Raw genomic sequence first — 16,593 nt, forward strand, 5'->3', positions numbered from 1 at the left:
TACAGAAACAAAGGCAAGCACACAAACACATACACACACTTGTCTCTCTATAGTTGCGAGGACACTCATTGGCATAATGCATTCCCTAGCCCATATACTCTAACGTTAACTATCACAACTATCTTAACCCTCAAACAACCCTTTGAGTTTCTGAAGACCAGCCAAAATGTCCCCACAACGTCAAAATAAACTCACAATGATTGAATTGAACCAGCATTGGGCCTCATTACTATATAAAGACATGCACAAACACACATATACACACAAACACACACACATGTATTTACTTCTATCTTAGTGAGGACAGTTATTGACAAAACATTCCCTAGCCCCTTTACTCTAACCTTAACCATCACATATTAATCCCTAACCTTAACCTAAGTCTAACCCTAGAACCAAGTCACAGGAGGAAGAGAGGACCTGTCAAAATGTCCTCGATTTGTAGGGTCTATGCTTAAAATGGTCCTCACGAAGATATAAGTTCAGAAACAAAGGCAAGCACACAAACACATACACACACTTGTCTCTCTATAGTTGTGAGGACACTCATTGGCACAATGCAATCCCTAGCCCATATAGTCTAACAATAACCATCACAACTATCCCTCAAACTCTGAATCTGTGAGGACCTCAAATGACCTCACAATGCTTGTATTGAATCACAACTGGTTCTCATTATTGTATAAAGACAAGCAAACACACAAACACACACGTTTCTACTTCTATCTTAGTGAGGACACTTATTGACATAATACACACCTAACCCCCTACCCTAAACTTAACCATATAATCTAAATGCCTAACCCTTACCCTTACCCTAACCTAAACCTAATTCTAACCCTAATCCTGAAACCAAGTCTTAACCCTAAAACAGCCCATTGAAAAATTGAGGACCGGTCAAAGTCTCCTCACTCTGTAGAGTCTATGCTCAAAATGGTCTTTCCAAAAAGTAGTAAAGTAAACACACAAGTAGTTACAGGTTTGTGTAGATAACCTTTTTAGGCCACTGCATTGACTTCCATTCATCATGGACACTCTAAACAAAACCTTATCTCTAACCTTAACCACGGCCGAATCATACCTAACCCTAATCACAATTCACATCTGACCTCTTACCTTAAACAGGACCTCAGAAATTAAGTGTTGCTTCATGAGAAACAGGGTTTGGTCCTTATGAGGTCCAATATTGGAAAAAGGTCTTAAAAAGGAAACAAAAAGAGTATAGTCACACACACACACACACATAGACACACATATACATATATTTCTTTTCGCTTTCCAGGTCACACACTTTGGCCATTTGTGCTGCCACAGTTCCAGCCTGTATTTATCTCATGTTTGATCTATTTTCGCTCTGGGTTACATCCAAGTCGCCCTCCTCCTGCTGGATTTCAGTCAACACACTGTATATAGTTTTGAAGCACACAGATGAGGAAGTTTAACTACCAACAAGACAAACGTATGAATGGGGACCTTTTTACAACAACATTCATTTGTGCAGTGCAATATGGATATTGTCATTTAACCACAAACTATGGAAATCTGATTTTTTTACACAAATAGTCTATGGTGGATTTAATCATCAACGAATCTGGTAATTATTGCCTTAATGAATAAATAATTTTTCTTTGTCTAAATTTTAAAAGTAATATATTCAAATTTTTTGTCCAACTAGGAGTCTAGACCGATCAGAATATGAGTTTATAACCAAATAAGACAAAGAAATGTAAAAATTCCTCACATAAAAACCAGAGTTGGACATCTTTTTTTTTGATGATTGACAACTCAGTTGATTGATTACTTCTTTCAGCTCAATTTATGATATAATATGTAATGTTGGAATAGCATTATTGACATATTTAAGGTTGAGATGAATTAACCTCACTGAAGTGATTTGAACTAGTTTCTATAATGTTGGTCATTGAATATATTGCAACGAATTATGTTTTGGAAAATTATTACGATATACATTAGTATTATTATCAAATGCGTTAAACAAGGATATTCATCTGAAAGGTCAATGTTCTGTAAAGCAACAGCAGAAAAATAGAGTAGTACAATGTTCTCACACTGACATTTATTGAGTACAACATAATGCTTGAATTTAAAAGTATAACAGATAAAAGTGGGCTATACTTTAGGTAAATGTATTCCCACCTGTATCAGGACAAACTCCAAATAAGTCAAATATGACACATGAATTAATTTTAATCTTGATGGAAAACATGCTTTGACTGTGGATTATAGATCGTCCTCGCAGTCAATAAAGACATGTTTGTTTACAATATGTTGAGAAGGAGGTTGATGTATTGATTTCATATTAGTCTAGAGCTGCTCCTGCGGTATTGATGTCTCTTTCGGGACTGGAAATATGACTCAAACGCTCTTGGCTTGACAGTCAAAATGTAATACCCTAAATGATATTTTGTTATTTTTGTACTTTAGGTGATCAGTAACCTTGCATTCGTGCATCAGTGTAACAATTGGATAATGTTCTGTGCCACTGCTGGGGTAATACACGTATAATTGTATTGAAGCTATGACAACCGATTTGTGACATTTTAATCCATTTTAACTCAACCTTTTTATCATTATATCGCCTTCGCTGAATCAGTGGATGTCTGAATGATATATACACATTTGGCTTCAATAACCTTTACTAAGAAAGTTATGTTTTCATTGCTGCTTGTTTGTCTGTGTCAGCACTATTATTCAATATCAATAGAATCTATTGCCATGACATTCTCTACAGAAGTGGGCTATGACCCAAGAAAGACATTTTGAAGCAGATCTCTGTAAATGGGTTGATCAATGAATTTTTTTATTTTATTGAACATGGTAAAATACGGGGGTAGCCTTGGCTTAGGTTTACGTTCTATTTCAGGATGCATCGCTTTAACATAAGGTAAATCCTCACCATCATGTTATGGGTTAGCATTAGGGTTAAGGTTTTATAAAAATTGGTGTAGTAGTTTTTGCCAACAAACAAAAAAATGCAGATGAAAACGATTATGCACATAATATAAACTGTGTTTCTTCCATGAGGTTTACAGCATAAACACAGTATACCCAATGTAATCTTTAATCCAGTTTCAGTGGAACTGCCTGCGCTCTTCACTCAGTGTTGCGACACTTCTTAAAAAGCGAAAATAAAAACCTCACAACATAATTCAAAGCAAATTAGGTTATAGCGTTTGTCTCCTGAGATCTTAGTGGTAGATTGCATTCATGGAAACTGCGTTATGGGACAGGACGGTGAAGTCATTAAGAAGCTTACAGACGTGCTGGCAGATTAGGTTTTTTTCTTCTAATCCTGCAGATTACCACTGCACAAGCCTGCCGGCTGAGAGTGGTTTGTTGCGCTGCACAGTTTCTTAGCATTGATCATTTTTTCGTTGCCGTCATATCCGTGGACCACGCAGACTAAGACGGACACAAGCAGGGGACATAGGAGGTCAAAGTGCAGCAGAACTGCGAAAAAGTACATAGCTGTAGACGGGAAAAAACATGGATGAAGCCAGGATTTAGGGACGTATTCTGAGTTGGATTTAATGAAACACAGCATGGCTTTTCGTAAATATTACGTCATGGAGATATATTTTTGTTTTTACAGAGTGTAGCTGGAAGGGATTGGTTCAAAACAGACCCACGGATTTACACCTAAGTGGAAGATTGGCTCGACAAGGAGGATTATATCTTTTGGTGACTATTGCAGATGGTGTCCATCGCGCTCTGTAGTGAAATGGAGACAGAGGCATGTTGTGAGGAGCATAAAGACCCCGCAGTGGAGCTCACAGAGCCTGAGGTAAGAGAGGCCATTTCTGAGATCCCTGACAAGAGGAGCCACAGCGAGCTGCCCTGCGGGCCTGCAGAGGAAAGAGAGGGGCTGCAAAGGAAAGAGCAGGCTGAAACAGAGAGCCGTACGGAGCCGAGTAAAAGCACTGAGATAAAAAGCACCTGTGAAGGTGGAGAGCCAGAATGCAGAGAAAAAAAGAGACTGAAAAAAACTAACAGCTGGAAGATGGTAAGATTTCAAGACCCATCAGAAGAGGACGATGTTTTGGAGAATGACACCTCGGCAGAGAGTCTCTTTCCAGGCTACGCCATTGAGGAGTGGACTTCCTCGACATTCGAGAAGCTGTTCATGGCAGAGAACTGGCAGGACATCACAGGTCAGGATATGTCAGTGAACATCACATCTCATGCAACGACACACATGTTACACTTAAAGGTTATACAGCAAAACTATCACCAGCTTTTATCTTTACATTCAATTCTGATTTAAGAAGGGAAGTGCCAATAGAGTTCAACCAAAGTGGGTTTGTGGCTCTGTCTGAGCTTGTGTTTGCTAACTACTAGCGGATTAATCCGGTTTCGTCCTGCATGACCTTTTCTCCTCTCCACACGCAGAGGACCGGCTGTTGAGGAAGAAGGTGCTGGAGCCTGTGGCCCCGCTCGCCCCGTGCCCCACCTGGGGCCAGGAGGTTGCTGTGAAGATGCAGTGTGTCGTGGAGGACCGCACTGTGGTGGAGAAAGACCGCAATCTCGTCTTTGTTATCGGCGAGGGAGATGTAAACCAGGTGAAAGCTTTGAACTCTTCACTTTAATCAGACAGGGTAGTTTTCTTCGGTGTAGAGCGTCTATATCACACCGTGTGTCAGCAGTGATCAGTAAAGGCTATGCAAATTGATAAACAAGACAAAGTTTGCCAACTAATATCAAACAGTTATCAGCAAACATCAAAATGAAATCAAAACGGCCAAACAACTTCTTGTTAGTTTTGTGGATCAAAAACCAAAGACTGGAGCATAATTTTCTTTTACCAAATTTAATTAAAATCAATCTAGTAGCTTTTGGATCAAAAAGGCAAAACTCAGAATATAATCAAGGTCAGTAAGGTTTATCCTCAGGGAACCACAAATGTATGTACCAACTTTCATGGCAGTTCACCTTGTATTTGTTCAGATATTTCAGTCTGGACCAACGTGGAAGAATCAACTGACAGAAACAATAAACATAGCCATCCTAAAATGCGGGATAATACGCAGGTTTAATCAGTCATGGACATCTGCAACAGACATTCTAAATGAGTTTTCTGTACAGTTATGTAGGCTAATAACCTGCAGATGTTAAAAAACACGTTGTGATTTGGACACCTGTAGGCCCTGGAGGAGTGCGTCATGTCCATGCAGAGGGGTGAGATAGCATTGCTGCTGGCAGATTCACTGTATGCCTATGGACTTTTGGGAAGGTAAGGACACCCCATTTATTGTTCTTCTATCTTAAACTTCTCAATCTACAATGGAAGTGAGGGCTGGTCGTTTATATTCCTCTTCTGTTGAGTGTAATCTCAGTAAGTGAGCCCATGCCGGCCTCTGGTACCTGTTGCTGTGGGAGCAGCTTGGTTATCCAGGGGTAGTGGGGTTAATGAACCATAAACAGAAGCAGATGGCTCCGTCCTAACACCATTCACAGGCAGCCTATCAATGGTGTGTTTGTAACTGCCCCACCTATGGGAGGAGACCACTCATATTACGGCCAATGGCTTAAGTTTATAACCTTGACACCAGTTCAGAGCCAGAATAAACAGGGCAGAGATTGGTGTGTTGCTGTTGAAAAACCATTGTTTATACTTTTGATGTTTACTCAAGATAACTTGAGCATGTGAGAATGAGACAATAATGGAGCACAGTGATTTGACGAGATTGTATAATCAAATGTAAGATTCAAGATATATAAGGGGAACAGATTTTTGATGCAAGACTACAGACCAAAATGATTAACAAAATGTGATTTATTTTGTTTGCTGGTGAATTGTTTCGTTGGAAATAATTTCCTGTACCTTTGACTGCTGCCACTGTATGAGGTTTTGGAAAGCCGGTAATGTGCTGTGTGTTAAGCTATTTCATGAACATGAAAATTGTGACATTAATGTGATTCAGAAAGTGATACTATCAACTCCCTGCCAGTGTTTACTTAAGTCCACACCCATTAAAGCTAATTAAACATTATTAGGTTGTTTCACACACACCTTCTGGAGTCATGAATGCTTTGTGAGTGGACTCAATCAAACCCAGAATTATTTTTGAGAATATACTTGTGCAGTCATGTCAAAAACTGCCATTCAACTTCATACAGAGCTGTACAGAGTGATGCATAAAAACACTGCTGACAACACAATGTTCTGTGAGTCTGAACATTTGTCGCGAAAATAATTTCCGATGTACTGAACCGCATTGTTCAAGCATGTCTTTTTTTCAGTGCACTTCACAGTTTCAATCTCCTCTGTGCACTGCAGTGTGTATGGTCTTGTTTGTGCTGGGACATGGCGTGTGAGAGGTGTGAGCGTGGAGTCTCTGAGGTGTTGTCTGGAGTCTTGCCCTCTGTTGTGTGCGCGGAGAGAGAGGCACTGAGAAAAAAAAATGGGGGGAAACAGCGTTAGGTTAGTCAATGATTGTTTTGAGGCAGCTGATTATGGTTGAGTGCCATGGAGTCAGATTTTGCCGCAGCGTAACACAAACAGGCAGCATCAGCGCTGTAAACTGGATTATCTTAGTGAGGTTGCTTGTTGTCTGATTTTCTCTTGTACCTGAAGATAAATACAATTGTGGACGATTTGGTATGAAATTCTGTCATTTAAAAAAGTTGAATACCTTTTGGCAAACTTAACTAAAGTTACTCCAGCAGCTGGGTCATCCATAGGTCAAACAGACCATCCACAGTCTTAGCTGGGAGATATTTAATGGAATAGTTTGACTTTTTGGGCAAGATGCTCGTTAGTTTTCTTTAAACAGGAATAGGTTGAGAGGTTTGATACCATACTCATATCTATATACTGAATATGAATCTTTCCCGCAACATGAGGCTAGCTTAGCTTAGTGTTTAAACATGGAAACAGGGGGAAACTACAGTATGGCACTCAGTAGTCTCCATTCTGTGTCCAGTCTTTGTGCTAAGCTAAGTCAAGTGTCTGCTGGCTGTAGCTTCATAATTACCAAACATAAATGGTGTTAATCTTGTTAACAGACCTTGGGCAATATGTGTCTCAAAGACCATAACCATTTCTTTAAGAACACACAATACCACCGTATCATTCTTCTCTGTGTAAACTCATCAGTAAAACCTGCCTCTTCAAGTCTATCACTAATATATTCAGTATAACCAAATATTTGAACATATAATCAGACAAACAAGCGCTGAGAGACTTCATGTTTCAGAAGAGGTCTGACTCAGTGTTCTGTGCCATAAAAATGACAGAGACACAACTAGAGGAAATCTCATTAGCCTCTCTCTGTTTTCAGGGAGATGCATTGATTGAACTCTGTCAGTCGCCTGTTGCAAACAGTGCCGCTAAGTGCACTTCACAGTTATTTATCAGAACAGAGGCAGAGCTGGCAGAGCTGGTCAGACAGTGCGGCTCAGCACAGCACAGCACAGTGGAGGGGTCTGCAGCTCGATGCTACAGCGTCTGATGTGACGGGAGGATTATAATGAAACCAATGAGGAAAATCTTCTGTATTTACCTGCTCGATGAGAAGGGCTAAATCGACTGTGGGAAACAATGATGAGGAAATGCACTCGTCCTTTTCAAGGAAGAACAGCCTTGTGCTTAGTCAGAGATATACTCTCATGCATTCAGTCAGCAGGTCATTATTAGAGAAAAGTGGGAACTAACTAACACATTGATTTCTGGACAGGAGCAACTTTATCACTCACAAACCCTCAAGGAGCCAGAGTGACTCTGCCTCATCGGGTCTGCTCAATCCCAAAGTCAACCACATTAAATGTCACTGGCAGCTGCTTTATTTACGTCTCGACAAAACTAAACCTTCAAAACAAAAAACCACAGTGAAATGAGTCTGCACCACTTCTATTGTATACAGCACAATCATTCACCGTATGGTTAATGAACACCACACTACACATGTCAAAAGATAAACTTTTACTCTGGTGTGAAATGGGGAAATGAGGTTACATTGGCCTGGTGTCAAAAAACAACAGAAGCTTAAACCTTAGCGCTGGCAGCGAAGGCGTTGCCTTACTACTTTTTGGCACGACGAGAACTTCCCCAGTGGCACATGTTGAAGTGGAATTAATTAGACCATTGGGATGTGTCATAGTTGAATTAATAGTTTTAATCTCAGTCCAGATGGACAGTGTCGGCCAGTTCATCATTCAACTGTTGCATCTATGCATCATGAGGGGATTGTGTGGTATTTGTGGCCGCTGTGGCTGAGGGGTACAGCGGTCGTCATCCAACCTGAAGTTTGGCAGTTCGATCGCCAGTTTTCCCCATCTGCCTACCTAAGTGTCCTTTGGCAAGATGCTGAACCCTGAATGGCCCCTCCTAGAACAACAAAGTGCTGCTAATAGATGCACTGTATGAATGTGTGTGTGTGAATGGGTGAATGTAAAACTGTACTGTAAAGAGCTATGAGTGGTCATCAAGACTAGAAAAGCGCCATATAAATACAAAACCATTTACCATTTATTTATGATTAATACTGTGGCTCAAATGTGCGTGTTTTTTACACAAAGGGGAAATGTATGTACACGTAACTCAATCATTGTACATGCAGACAAAACACAAAAAAAGGATTGTCAACAGCATGAAGGAAAACCACTGGCTACCTTTAAAATATATATATTTATATATATACTATACATATAAACCAACCAGGAATGATTATAGGTATCTAAATGAATTTGGTACATTTAAATCAGTTGAAACTCAATAAAAGGGTAAATTAAAATCAAAACAATCATCACTTACCACTATATGCTCGGTAATAAAATATGCTGCCTCGAAAGGCATAAACAGATTCAGATATTCAGGAGCTGAAATTAAAAAGCCTGGTCCTTCTTAGAACAGATTTTATATCTCATGCTGATAACCAAGGAAGTGCGCTGTTGACTGTGAAGTTTTGTGCATGAGTAGTTCTCAAAAAAGTAGAACATGTTACTTGATGCAAAGAAAGAGGCCACATGCCAGGATTTCAAGATGGACGGCACACAAGTGCCATGGGACGGTCAGTGCTGTCACCAAAGCGCTACAGGAACATTTCATGTCACCTTTAAAGCTCAGGACTCAAGGAAGCTGGAAGGTTTTTGTTTCGGATGATACTCTAAAAAAAACTGCAAGGTTAATTAAAGCGGGCCAAGCCATCAACCCCTAGCCACAGGCAAGTTTTTCAGCCAGCACTGGACTAGTACCAAACGGATAGCCTTTAATGGAACAGTAGAGATACTGTGGAGACACACCAGATGGATATCATTGTCAGTTTCTGAGGGTTCAACAAAAACAACAAAGTCCAACTAGCAGGAGAGAGAGAGAGGAATCTCCCTCTCTTTGACCTCAGGGGAAGGGAGCATGTTGGCTGCTCCAGCCTTGATTAATCCAGGGGAGGTTGGAGCGAGTTGACTGCAGCTTCAGTCGTGGGAAAAAACTTGAACATTTGCGGGATGATTAATGGTTATTGCACAATATTCGTTACCAGTTGCTTGCTGTGCAATTTTCTTTGATCTTGTGTTTTCTTTTCCAGGATGTCATGTCATGGTAAAGCCTCTGTGTGATGAGTGGAGTAGGTGTGGGTACATCAGGGTGGGTGGAATTTTCGGCTTTGTGATCTAATTGAATGACTTAATAAAATGCATTAATAATTAACATATATAATACAACATAAAATACTTAGATAGGGCCCTGGCACTTAAGAGAAAGGTGAATAAAAGAGAACGACACCTTTGTCTGCAGAGGGAGCCCGGCTGCAGTTTCTAAAATAAAAAAGGTCTGCTGGTAGGAAGGTACAAAGAAGTGAAGTTACTGTATAAGACCTCTGTAGCCCATTCTGCTGCTAGCATAACAAACCAATATATCCGAATGAACTGTTTGTAGCCTAGTTGCATCGTTGGTGACACATACCAAACCACAGATAAATAGCAAGTGTGAAAAGCTGCCTTGGACCACACTCCAGTCAAACGGGCCAAGATATTGTCAGACCGAAACAGTAGTATCAGTCTGAGACAAAAACTGAACCATGGTTCACTTTGTTTGAAGTCTGAAAACACTTTTTTGGCTTATTTTGGACCAATTAACCAATCACCTTACTTGTATGGTGATTGGTTAATCATGATGCACGCCTGTCTACAAACCAATCAATGTCAAGTATAGGGAAATGCCTATGTGAGTTGTGGGGACAGGGTGAACATACGTTGCACACTCCCTGAATTGCAATGTGAAACTAAAACAAACCAGATCAAAACAATCAAAGCAAAGAATTGAACCTTGGTCCAGACTTGTCGGGTGTGAAAACTCCCTAAAGAACCAGGTATATCTCGACCAATTTTATAGAATCTAATAATTTTTCAATTCGACCAAAGTGGTGGACCGACTAACTGTAAGACCAAAACTACAACATCCATATTTACGACAGCTACTCGACTATTAGTATCTATTATTACATTAATATTACACAATGTTTTATCCATACAGGGGTATCGTGAGATCATGTTGAACAGATCACAGTTTTAACCTTTAGGGCATTGAATCTTATTGTTGACTAAAATATTAAAAAAAACGCGGCCTCTTGAAATAATTATGTTTGACAAACAACATCAAATAGTTACTCAGCAATAGCCAATAACACGCATTTAGCAGTGAAACGCCTTCTTGGGAATGTGCTCAAAGGGAATCTTTGTTGACATCCTTGAAGCAGTTGGCAAGTGCGGTGGCGTTGTCTCCCGAAGCCTCTGACAAACGCCCATATCCAGAGAGGAATGCAGCTGAAAAAAAAGCTAACAGTGACATTTCTCTGAGGAGAGAGACTCGCAGAGCAAAGTGTTGACATGTGAAGGTGACAAGTCAGAGCTGTGATGATTGGAGTCAACTCTAATGAGGAGTGATGATACTTGTGGGTGTAGCCTCTTTTGACAGACATGACCAATGTCAGAAACTTATCATCAGTGTCCGGGCGCCAGATAATTGTCTTTGTTATGTCTTCCGCTTCTTTCAAACCAATCTCTCTCCTTATCACCAAATGCAACATGATATAACCCAAAACTGGCAGTTCTGCTTTTCACTGACAGGTACAGTGACTCACTCACCGCAGAGCCTCGCGGGTGTCTGTCATTTTTTTGCAAGCCAGCCCTCCTCCCCCTCATGCCCTGATACGTAAGCATGTCGTCTACTGAGAAAATCTGTGAGGTGGGGCTCCGTTTGTGTTGAGGGTGGTGTGACTCACTCTGCATGTAACCACCTGGGTCAAATGAATAATGTGACCTTTAAGACACTGCTCCTTGGAGAGCACGGCCGAGAATCCAATCCATTCTTCCCAAAACTTGTGTTCCTCCTGAGCAGATTGTGAAATGCTTTTAGTTGATTTACTGTTCGTCATCAGTGAAGGTTTACAGCATGTGAACTCCGGCTGTGTGGTCACGTGACCTAAACAAGTTTGATTGTATTTCTCGGCTGCTGTGTTTTCTCTTTAATGACACAGAAACGATACAGCAGGCTGACTACAAACCACACCCAGACCTCACGCTGCCGCAGCGGACCAGCCTCCATCGACAGCTGTAGCATGCTCCAGATAAGATCTGGTTAACTCTCAATGAGCATACGCTCTTCTGTTTGCCCAACCAGTGCCGCATTAGAGCTGCGCGTGTTGACCTCCAGCGAAAAAAAGAAATGTACAAATTAAACCTGAGTGATAGTAGACTCTTTGTTTTACCCCTGAAAATATATAGTTTGGTGCCACAGCGGCATTTTGCCACACAGACCAGTGTTTGAACTGTGCGTGTCCCTCATCTAATCTCCCAGGATGTTTACCTTTCCCCATGCTGCTGGCAGGTTTATCTCTCCCATCGACACAGCCTTGGTTGTAATACAGCACTGCCCTCAGTTAAAGCTACTTCTGCTTTCCATGGTTGTGGGATATTTAGTGGGACAGTAAATCTCCTGCACTGAATTGAGCTTGTGTTGTCAGATAGTCTGTTTGATAAGTGGTTTTGTAATAGCTTTGTGTGCGAAGAACCACACTGTTTGGAGCTTCTTTAGTGCTGTCCCCTTTTAGCTTTGTATTGTTCTGTTATAATTTGTATTTATCTTTTTTCTGTCCAATTTGCTTTGCACTGTTGTCCTCCCTGTCATTTGGCCACTGGCTATTGTCTGACGGTGAATTAGCCTGTGGGGGCAACGGACAATATATTTGGGCTTCAGGTGTACACAGTGGATATACAGACCAAAACTACATTTTCCATTTGCTGTACATGGTTTATGGTCGGATATGGGTCAAACGTTTCTCCACATAAAACACAACATTAAATTATTTTCCTATTGTTTTAGTGCTAGACATCATTTTGGGTAATCTTCATAAACAGCTATCTGTTTATTATTGCAGACAAATTAAAAAGCAGATGGCCGATGCATTTAGATCAGTGTGTTTGGCCTCTTTGTGTGGATTTGAAAACAAGATATTTTGTGATTAGTGAGCTTTAGAGGTGCAGGCGGATGCAGGGGCGGACTGGCCATCGGGAATACCGGGGACATCCCCGGTGGGCCGATGGCCGAAAATATAAATCCAACGGCCCATCACTATGATGTACCGGCCCACGCCCATCATCGCATCAGCCCTACAATGGTTGAAACAGCGGCACAAGCGTAATTTTCTCCAAGAGCTATACCTATCTATTCGCACTGACTGCTTTTATACTGCTACTCGCAATCGGTCTTCACACTCATGGTGACTATTTTTCGATTTTTTTTTAAGTGTCTTTTAATATGTGTTTTACAGACTTCGGAAGTCCAAAGTAAGAAAAGATCTCCACCTTATTAATAAACACCTCTAAATTGGTTCTTACACAGCCGAAGTGTAGAGAATTTGGATTTGCATACATACACGCAACGCGGCACCCAGTTATACGCATGCGCACAACCCATGAGGCCCAGCTCTTCGTTGCCTTCGTTGTTTTGGAGAGTGCGAGAGCATGCCGTCGGCACCAAAACGAAAAGGTGGAGCTGAAAAGAGTGAGCTGCTGCAAAAACTACTCATGTAGTGGGCTTATAATAAAACTGTTATAGTATGGAGTATACTGATATTGTTTTTTATATCTATATATATATATATATATATATTTATTTATAACCATATATATATATTTATTTATTTATGACCTTAAAGAACCTGGGCTGCTAGTTTAGGTTCTGTTATGTAACTTACTGTTTTGTTATGCACCTTCAGCACCCCTACACACACAAACAATCACACACCCAGCATGCAACACTACTGATACCACTGATGTTCACACCCCATCGTATGTTCTGTTCTATTCATTTCTAATATATTGTTCATACAAATTCTACCCACTGATTCCAGTTTCTTTATTGTGTGGTCTTTCTCTGCTGACATTCATTCCTTAAGGCTTGGTAGTTATACTTGTATAACCATCTGATACTAGCAAAGAGTTAAGCATATTCATCTAGCAAACTATACCTACCTTGGAGTGTTACAATAGCCAATAATCATTTTATTCCATGTGTCCATCCAGGCAAATTGGTGGATCCAAATGTTATTAAAAAACAAACATACATATATGATGTAATTTCTTTGTAATCATCCAAAATAATGTTAAGTGTATGGGTATTTTTCCCAGAAGGCCACTGACTGTTCGATACGCGCGATCCATTGAGTGGGCAACGCGGCTACTTAGTGGGCCGCGCGCCGTGTATTGAGTGGGCCGGTCTGACAGAAACTCCCGGGCCACTTTTTTCCCCCAGTCCGCCCCTGGGCGGATGGATCGAGCTTGGGCGGTGGACAGAGTCATGGCTAGCTGGGTAGAGTTAATGTGCTAAGCTAAGCTAATCCTCTGCCGGCAGCACTGTCACTTTGCATCAACTACACACACACACAATAGGAATCAATTTTCTCATCCAACTCTCAGCAAGAAAGTGGATTAGCCTGTTGAACTATTCCTACCACAATCGCACATCTGCCAAATCCTCCTGAGGTGAGCTTCACCAGGAAGGTTACCAGGGTCTGTTACCCTCCTGGTGAAGGAGCCTTGTCAGCTTCCAGTTTGTGAACACAGCAATGTTAGACTAAGTGAGGTACTGCCACCAGGACTTAAACTTCTGCCGTTGATACATTGGTTCTGTGCAACCCTTGTTTTTATACTGTTTTACGGCAAACAGCATTCTGGCTGGAGAGGACCATTCAATGTAGCCTAATGTTCTCACCTTTTTCAAAGTCTTCACTATCCTGCGTGTTTTTGGAATATAAAATTGCATTATGTAGAATATTATATTATTATATTAATGTTTTATAACCTAAATTAGACTTGCTCTCATTCCAATTTGAATTTACCGTTGCATGTAAACGTCTATAAACACTTTCTCATGCTGTATGCTAATGTTTGTATATTCAGCTCACACAGTTTTTCTCCTGCATTATGTACCTGCTGATTTGCTGCTCCCAGTTGCTCTCAGTTGCCCTCGTCATTGCTCAAACACAGAGGCTTTTTCCTTTTACTTCTAGGACCACTCAATCTCATTTGTTCTTTACGGCCCAGAGAATTGACTTGCTGTCATGGGTTAACAATGCTAAATGCACTTTTAAAACTACAAGGGGGAAACTCTCCTCAAAACGTGAGATCAGAAAGACTGTTCGGTGATGAGTCTCAGAGCTACTATCGGCAACTCATGAGGACACCACATACAATTGTTAAAATGAGAGCAGATAGGATAGTAGAGGGGCAGGCTGCCACATTCACACACAAAGACCCTCACACAGTTTATAGCTGGTGTGTGTGACTATATACATAAAGCAGAAGTAAAGACAACAAGGTTATTTGACTGTAGAGAAGTGTCATGCTGCTGGATGTGAGGTGAAGGATGCTGCCTGCGAGGCTGGAGCGAGGAAATGTGCAGCTGAGTGACAAATGGCACCAGTGTGTGCTTGTGATTGTGCGTGTGTGTGTGTGTGTGTGTGTGTGTGCTCTGGGGATGAAGAGGTACCGCCGCTGAGGACGTGGAGCGTGACTCATCTGGCTGAGACGTCAGTGCTACGTCATCAACCGTCTGGAGCAGTGTATCACAGGCACGCACGCCCATCGAATATCAAATAGTCCTTGCAGAGTTAATTTCTGGCCGAGACCCCGCTGACATCCTCACTGCAAAATCGAAATCACATGTTCGGCGTTAAAGCTTCAGGGATTAACAAAGTAGATCTGTTATTGTTTGATAGCACTGATGAGATTTGCTGCCCTGTGCTAATGTTTCATATTGACATTCCAGAGTGTGAGGGACAGTACAAGTGAGCTCATATAGAAACTAACACGGCATTATCAGTGCGAGCAATTAACTCAAATGTGACTGACTTTTGATGGATGCTACGGGTCAAAGAGACTTAAGGAGAGTACTAACGGCCACGCTGCATTTGCTGTACTGAGCCAGCTCCTCCTCCTAACGACCTGACTAATAAGTCAGGAGTTCAGTGTGCTGCTATTGATTCCCAGGCTACACAGGCTGCTGAAAGGAAGCTGGACCTTTATCTGGTTAAATCGCAGACTTGCACACACTGGAGCCATCTTCAGAGACGACAGTAGGGCCACAGTGATTTATAATGACGTTTCTGTTTGATGTACACATTGCGTTTGTCCAACATTAGAGGTGTGAAGGGCGGTTGAAGCTGTTCAGGTGCATTAAAACAACAACTGCTGTGTTCCATTTAATTTAATAATCAGTCAGTCAGTGAACGAGATAACTGCACGTTGTTTGTTATGTGTTCAAACTGTGACATTTATTCGTGGGAGTTATCTGGTTGCAGCTCATGCATGTGTGACAGCTTGGACTTGGAAGGGAAATTAATTCCTGATCAATATCTCTTTATGACATTTATTTACCGACCAGAATATCATCCATAACGTCATGAGCGGCTCCTGGTCACAAATGTTAATGCTCACACACACAGAGGTAGACACACACACACACAGCAGCCCTGTGGAATGATAATGTCTCGCAATTATTTCATGTCCACGTCACTCAACTGTGGGGAATTGTTTTCTTAACTTTGGATCGCTCGTCTAAACAGAAATCATAAAGTTCTCTCAGCATTCAGGGTTTCACGTGTCCATTGAAGTAGGCAGACATTTGTGTAAAGTATAACGGTAATGGAGGAGCAGAACTTTCATCTTTCATAGAGCTGGATTTTTGGCTCCTCGCTCAGAATTAGTCGTAACTTAGAGAGCTTTGAAGTTCAAAAGGGAAATCAAAACTGGCGGAGATCTGGTTTATGTAATCACTAGACCTAACGTCTGTGCAAACAAAGAACCAAGCCGTCTTTGCTGTTAACAACAGCTTCACATTGACTTCAATCCACTGAAACTAAACCTCTGTTCCTGAGACTGCAGGAGAAACGGCCTCAGGACCGAACTATAAACACCAGATTGATCGTATTGATCTGATCTGATCAGTCTTGACCATGACTTTGTAGTAATCACCCTAAGCACCTCATCTATTTGAATGAGACCAATCTGGCACCACAGTATGCATATGAAGCTAAGGGGCGTTATCATCAAAACCCTTTATTTTTTATTTTTTAGTTT

The 16,593-nt window shown here is 41.2% G+C and overlaps 1 protein-coding gene across 1 annotated transcript in view; it reads left to right on the forward strand.

The window, feature by feature from the left end:
* Positions 1–3,342: 3,342 nt before the first annotated feature.
* The window catches only part of fkbp16 (FKBP prolyl isomerase 16), a 26,274-nt gene continuing 13,023 nt past the window's right edge, over positions 3,343–16,593 (forward strand). Inside the window, exons 1-3 of the mRNA XM_062390749.1 lie at positions 3,343–4,172; positions 4,411–4,580; positions 5,163–5,251. Coding sequence (XP_062246733.1) covers positions 3,716–4,172; positions 4,411–4,580; positions 5,163–5,251 — 716 coding nt within the window. The 5' untranslated portion in view covers positions 3,343–3,715. The remainder of the gene's footprint in view (positions 4,173–4,410; positions 4,581–5,162; positions 5,252–16,593) is intronic.

The sequence above is a fragment of the Platichthys flesus genome, chromosome 6 (genome assembly GCF_949316205.1).
Source record: "Platichthys flesus chromosome 6, fPlaFle2.1, whole genome shotgun sequence".
NCBI lineage: Eukaryota > Metazoa > Chordata > Actinopteri > Pleuronectiformes > Pleuronectidae > Platichthys > Platichthys flesus.